The sequence below is a fragment of the Aotus nancymaae genome, unplaced genomic scaffold (genome assembly GCF_030222135.1).
Source record: "Aotus nancymaae isolate 86718 unplaced genomic scaffold, 86718_ANA_hifiasm-v0.15.2.pri h1tg000008l, whole genome shotgun sequence".
Classification (NCBI taxonomy): domain Eukaryota; kingdom Metazoa; phylum Chordata; class Mammalia; order Primates; family Aotidae; genus Aotus; species Aotus nancymaae.
In genome coordinates this window covers 18,680,660-18,687,487 of record NW_026988419.1, presented here as the reverse complement: position 1 = coordinate 18,687,487, position 6,828 = coordinate 18,680,660, and the positions used below count along the sequence as shown (strand labels likewise).

The 6,828-nt window shown below is 40.0% G+C and overlaps 1 protein-coding gene across 1 annotated transcript in view; it reads right to left on the bottom strand.

Moving 5' to 3' along the window:
• Positions 1-3,680: 3,680 nt before the first annotated feature.
• ABCA12 (ATP binding cassette subfamily A member 12) overlaps positions 3,681-6,828 on the bottom strand; it is a 210,021-nt gene continuing 206,873 nt past the window's right edge. The window contains exons 52-53 of the mRNA XM_064372813.1: positions 5,327-5,464; positions 3,681-3,851 (exon numbers count right to left, since the gene is read on the bottom strand). Coding sequence (XP_064228883.1) covers positions 3,744-3,851; positions 5,327-5,464 — 246 coding nt within the window. The 3' untranslated portion in view covers positions 3,681-3,743. The remainder of the gene's footprint in view (positions 3,852-5,326; positions 5,465-6,828) is intronic.

Sequence of the window (6,828 nt, the reverse complement as noted above, 5' to 3'; positions counted from 1 at the left end):
TGGCTGGAGTCCCTGATCCATGTCCTATGGTCAGAAGTTCTGCTCCACACATGTCCTGGTATCTCCCTGTCTCATGGTCTGACAGCTTCTGGGATGAAGCTGTCACTGTACTGCACCTCTTTCAAAAAAGGAATGAACATATCTTCATCCCAATCTCCACAAGACACTCTGTCACATAAAGAAGGATTTGTAAGTGTGTCTGACTGCAGTGAAGATACAGTGGACGGTAACAAGGACCGTCCACAGCATGGCTGCACAGTGACTGAATATGCAAAAAGGACTTGAGTACTCATAATTTTAAACGTCATTCAACCACTTCTCTTTCTCACTGGACTTCCATCTGTTTCAGTACTTAGCTTTCTGCCAGCTCACTGGTTCCACCATTCTGTGTCCCTTCTCTCCTTTTCTTTTCTTTTTTTTTTAAAATATTTTATTGTGTTTTAGGTTTTGGGGTACATGTGAAGAACATGCAGGATTGTTGCATAGGTACATACATGGCAATATAGTTTGCTGCCTTCCTCCCCATCACCTATATCTGGCATTTTTCCCCATGTTATCTCTCCCCAGCTCCCCATCCCCCACTGTCCCTCCCCTGGTTCCCCTCCACAGACCTCAGTGTGTGATGCTCCCCTCCCTGTGTCCATGTGTTCTCATTGTTCCACACCCACCTATGAGTGAGAACATGCGGTGTTTGATTTTCTGTTCTTGTGTCTTTGCTGAGAATGGTGGTTTCCAGGTTCATCCATGTCCCTACAAAGGACACGAACTCATCGTTTTTTATGGCTGCATAGTATTCCATGGTATATATGTGCCACATCTTCCCTGTCCAGTCTATCATTGATGGGCATTTGGGTTGGTTCCAGGTCTTTGCTATTGTAAACAGTGCTGCAATGAACATTCGTGTGTATGTGTCCTTATGGTGGAACGATTTATAATCTTTTGGATATATACCCAGTAATGGGATTGCTGGGTCAAATGGAATTTCTATTTCTAGGTCCTTGAGGAATCACCACACTGTCTTCCACAATGGTTGAACTAATTTAACTCCCACCAACAGTGTAAAAGTGTTCCTATTTCTCCACATCCTCTCCAGCATCTGTTGTCTCCACATTTTTTAATGATCGCCATTCTAACTGGTGTGAGATGGTATCTCAGTGTGGTTTTGATTTGCATTTCTCTAATGACCGGTGATGATGAGCATTTTTTTCATATGTTTGTTGGCCTCATATATGTCTTCTTTTGAAAAGTGTCTGTTCATATTCTTCACCCACTTTTGAATGGGTTTTTCTTTTTTTCTTGTAAATCTGTTTTAGTTCTTTGTAGATTCTGGATATTAGCCCTTTGTCAGATGGGTAGATTGCAAAAATTTTTTCCCATTCTGTTGGTTGCCGGTTCACTCTAATGATTGTTTCTTTTGCTGTGCAGAAGCTCTGGAGTCTAATTAGATCCCATTTGTCTATTTTGGCTTTTGTTGCCAATGCTTTCGATGTTTTAGTCATGAAGTCCTTGCCTATGCCTATGTCCTGAATGGTTTTGCCTAAGTTTTCTTCCAGGGTTTTTATGGTGTTAGGTCTTATGTTCAAGTCTTTAATCCATCTGGAGTTACTAAAATTAACTCCTTCTCTCCTTTTCTTTTTCTTCCTTTCCTACCATTGCTCAGAAACAAGCAAACAACCAGCCAACCACAACAAAGACAACGATCAGCAAACAAATTCCTTTTATGCTTTCATGGAGCTTGGCTATCTATTTTGTCAGTTGGGCTCCTGGAGATACCCACGCTCTCAGAGTTATACCTTCTACTCCAAAAGGCATATCTACATATTATATTCAGCAACGACATTTTCCATCCTGAAAGAAATTGTGTTGCCATCTGTTAATATACATCATATATATAGTTAGTTAGTTAGTCTGGATGTATTACAAATGATGATGCATGCTCTGACAGAAAAGTAGGAGGTTGGGAGGAACAACAAAGTATATAGTATTATTAGAACAGTGGACCAGATTTAAAATGAGAAAGCCGGGCAGTCTGGCTTCTCTGAGAAAGTATGACATTTCTGAAGACTGTTAGCCGGGTAAAAAGTGTCAGGGGAAGGGCATTCCCAGCAGAACAGCATGTGCAAAGGTCTGGAGATGGGAAGGACTGTGGAGCACTGGAAAAACTGGGAAGTGGCAGCATGGCCAGATCCCAAAGGGCCAAAGAGAAAGATGGGGATGAGGGTAGAGAGGACAACAGGGGCCAGATCAAGTGAAACTTTGTGGGCCACATGACTCTCATTTTTAGGTTCCTTTGTCTTCCCTAACAAATGAAATAACAACATGAATGAGTTTTTCTAAACTTTGAGTTTATTGGTTTTCAAAACAATCATGCCAAAGCTGACACGCTTGTATAGACACACACCCACACATACACCCACATGTGCATGCGCACACACACACACATACACAAACACACACGGTACATAAAGCACCTTTCCCCAGGGCCATGCTGCTTGACATTATTAAGAAGTCTATCCTAGGTCAGGTACCGTGGCTCACACTTGTAATCCCAGCACTTTGGGAGGCTGAGGCGGGAAGATCACGAGGTCAGGAGATTGTGACCAGCCTGGCCAACATGGTGAAACCCCGTCTCTACTAAAAATACAAAAAGCTGGGTGTGGTGGTGCGTGCCTGTATTCCCAGCTACTCAAGAGGCTGAGGCAGAAGAATCGCTTGAACCCGGGAGGCGGAGGTTGCAGTGAGCCCAGATGGCGCCACTCCACTCCAGCCTGGCCGACAGAGTGAGTCTCTGTCTGCTTCAAAGAAAAAAAAAGTCTATCCTATAGCCATACACACAATTCTGGGTCAGCCAGATAATTAAGCTGAAAATTATCTTCATATTCATTTTCCCTCCACGGTAATGTTTCCTGAGGAGAAACCCAAAATACGAGGGTTTCTGAAGGAGCTTTAAAAAATGTTGTCTGCCAGCAGTACATGGATTCTCTTTTCAGGGTTTGTAGCTACCCAGCTGACACACCCATTCTCCCCTCCTCCCCGCTACAGAGCAAGTGACTTCTTGCTCCACCCTGCAGCTTACTATTCGCAAGGCATGGCAGGAGTGAATCTAGGTTCCGTTTACCACCAGGGTAAACTGCCCTCTCTATTGCATCCTTGACACTTTTTCGGGTTCAGTATGTCCCCACACATTCACAGGTGCTGAAAGTGACATACACATACATTGTAAACATTGTGCCCACTGCTCTGCAAATGTTCATTTAGCCCTTAGAAGTTTACACATCACAGCAGAGTCGTGTATTCATGATGATGTTCATTCTGGTAGTTTCTGGCAATAAATTATTTTGTTTGTTTGCCGGGTGGTACCTGCCAGAAACCACCTGACTTTTCTTCTCCACTCTTATTTTTCAACTACTAATATCCATGCCTTTTAAACTGTCTTTTTATTGAAAGTAATAAATTAATATAGTCATCTTGAGGTGGCTTCAGCTTTGCATAAGAATCACCAGCATATACATTAGCATGCTCACAGTGTTGAGTATACAGGAATTCGTTTCAGTAGCAACAACACTCACTGACCTTAGAAGGAAACATTTCCTTTTATAATTACTTGTTAGTCTTACACAATTGTAACTTTCCATACATTATAATACTTTAAAATGAAGATATCTTGCGGAAGTGTATCTTCCGTGGCTTTTCTTCAAAATGAAGCCATTGATCATATGCTGAGGTTGAGTTTGCTGGAAGTGTTAAGACTCCATCTGGTCGTCTTGTGAGTCAACACTTATAGTGGAACCTTGGCTGCTGGTATCAGCAGTTTCATAGGACTTTTGGTCTTTGGCAAAGTTGATGAAAACCTGATTTTTCAGGGAAAATAAAGCCATTAGTGCCTGCTAAGCCAAAGGAAGAAATGAAGTTAATAATGAATTCTTTCTTTCCCTCCTTCCCTTCCTCCTTCCCTCCCTCCCTTCCCCACCTCTACTCTTTACTCTCTCTCTCTCTGTCTCTCCCGTCTACTCTCTCCCCTCTCTCTCTTCTCTCCTAGTTCAAGCCTGTATATATCTGTATGGGCAGGACTTTATAAAATCCAAATCCTAGCTTTATAAAACTAGAGTTTATAGGGGCCTGCCTACACATATATACACGCTTGCACTAGGAGTCCTCTCAGAAAATCAAATCACCTGGAATTTGAAAACAGCACCTATGTCTATGACCATATTTATGACTGTGACCTTATTTATAATCACAATGTCAATCTGAAGCCATAGTTGACTATTTCTGTAGCCACATTTCTGCATTCATGTGATCTACATTGATATCTCTATGAGATAGATATGGCTCCTATGATAAACAAGGAGCCCAGTCCTGTGCCCTTATTGAATGATTATGTAGAAATGTTGAGAGAAATTTCACTAGTTTCAAGAGTTAATGCACTAAGATAAAATTTCAGTAAGCCAATTACTTAACAGGCAGATCTTTTCACTTTGTTTAAAGTCATTAAAACTATTAGTCATAGTTTCATCCAAAATCTATCAAGAGTCTATTTTTTGCCACGGTGCTGGTTGTTGGTCATAAGTCAAAGACTAAGTCTTCATTTTCAGCAAAGTCATGATTGTCTAAATCCCCCATTTAAATGCCTAAAGCTCCACAAGAAAAGTTGTGCATCAAATGCAGCACCATATACTGACCCCTAACGGCCTTATTTTCAGACCCAGTCCAATGACAGATATAATCCAACTTACTATATATCATGTTGGTTGAGCTGTGCAAAATTAAGACAGTACAAAGGTGATAAAGGATGACCTAATAAGTCTCTAGTTATTGAATGCAAATGTAATTAAGACAGATGATGTAAGTGAATGGAAAGGATTCTGCATTTACCACTTTAATTGCCTGAATTTAACAGATCTAAAGGTCTGGCACCAAATTCTAATTACCCTATCCAACTCTAATCCAGGAAGCCAATCAATAGAAATGTTCTTTATGAACCCTACCATGGAAGAAGGAAGGAAAGTGTTAACAGCTGTTTGTTATGTATGTGAAAATAGTGGGGTTTTGGTTTTATCTTTTTGCTCTATGTGTACATATAACTAACTTTATAGATATAGATGTCTTATCAAATGGAAAAGTTAATGTCTTTCTCATCTTTTTTTAAATATCCCCAAGTTAAGTTAGAAATTAATTAGGCTCTTTGCTAAGTTTTTCAGGTGCAAGATTAGATATTAGTTCAATTAAAAACAAATTGAATGTTATTAAAAAGAAATAACCAGAATGCATCATAATATTAATATGTGACATTGTACACATCGATTATGGTAGGTATATATCTTACCTCTTCCAGAGTAGTCTGACTCACTAAGAAATTTGTAATATTTAAAGCAGTCTTGTTGGTTTCTAGCAGATCAAAAATGTTTGCGACTCCTCCTGCCGTGACTGGTACATGATACTCGAGCATGCTGAGGTGCTGATCCTATGGGAACCAAAGGAAAAAAATTTATTTTGCAATGTCTGGTAATATTGACATGGCTAGACATAACTGTACCAGGAGTTCAGGAATATATTGACATTTATTCCACTGAAAATGATGCTACAGTATAAATAATGAGTATATATTGAAACTAACAGCTTGTAAAGATGAGATGAAAATTTTGTGAATGTCAAAGAGAAAACAAATTTAAAAGTTAATGACAACTCCAAAGCATTTATTCATGTGATGTTATAAAGTCATTATAATCTTGCTTGGGAAAGAATCTGTGGAATGGTATTTCACATGTCACATTACGCTCATCTCACATACGCTTTCTCAGTGCTCAATTTTAAGACATTTCATTTTTGTGTTAGAATTGTTCTAAAAGGGTAAAAATTAGCAGTTCCATTTATATTGGCTAAAGACAGTAGACTCAAAAGCATTGAACCTCCTTCAAATGACAGCTCATCCTTTTCCCAATTCACCCTAAAATTCTTTTTTTTTATTTATTTCTTTTTTTTTTATTTCTTTTTTTTAATGCATTTTAGGTTTTGGGGTACATGTGAAAAACATGCAAGGTTGTTGCATAGGTGCATACGTGTCAGTGTGATTTGCTGCCTTCCTCCCCTTCACCTATATCTGGCATTTCTCCCCATGCTATCCCTCCCCAACTCCCCACCCCTCTGCTGTCCTCCCCACTCCTCCCCAAGAGACCCCAGTGTATAGTGTTCCCCTCCCTGTGTCCATGTGTTCTCATTGTTCAACACCCGCCTATGAGTGAGAACATGTGGTGTTTGATTTTGTGTTCTTGTGTCAGTTTGCTGAGAATGATGGTTTCCAGGTTCATCCATGTCCCTACAAAGGACGCAAACTCATCGTTTTTGATGGCTGCATAATATTCCATGGTGTATATGTGCCACATTTTTCCTGTCCAGTCTATCATCGATGGGCATTTGGGTTGGTTCCAGGTCTTTGCTGTTGTAAACTGTGCTGCAATGAACATTCGTGTGCATGTGTCCTTATCGTAGAACCATTTATAATCCTTTGGATATATGCCCAGTAATGGGATTGCTGGGTCAAATGGAATTTCTATTTCTAGGTCCTTGAGGAATCGCCACACTGTCTTCCACAATGGTTGAACTAATTTACACTCCCACCAACAGTGTAAAAGTGTTCCTATTTCTCCACATCCTCTCCAGCATCTGTTGTCTCCACATTTTTTAATGATCGCCATTCTAACTGGCGTGAGATGGTATCTCAATGTAGTTTTGATTTGCATTTCTCTAACGACCAGTGATGATGAGCATTTTTTCATATGCTTGTTGGCCTCATGTATGTCTTCTTTTGTAAAGTATCTGTTCATATCC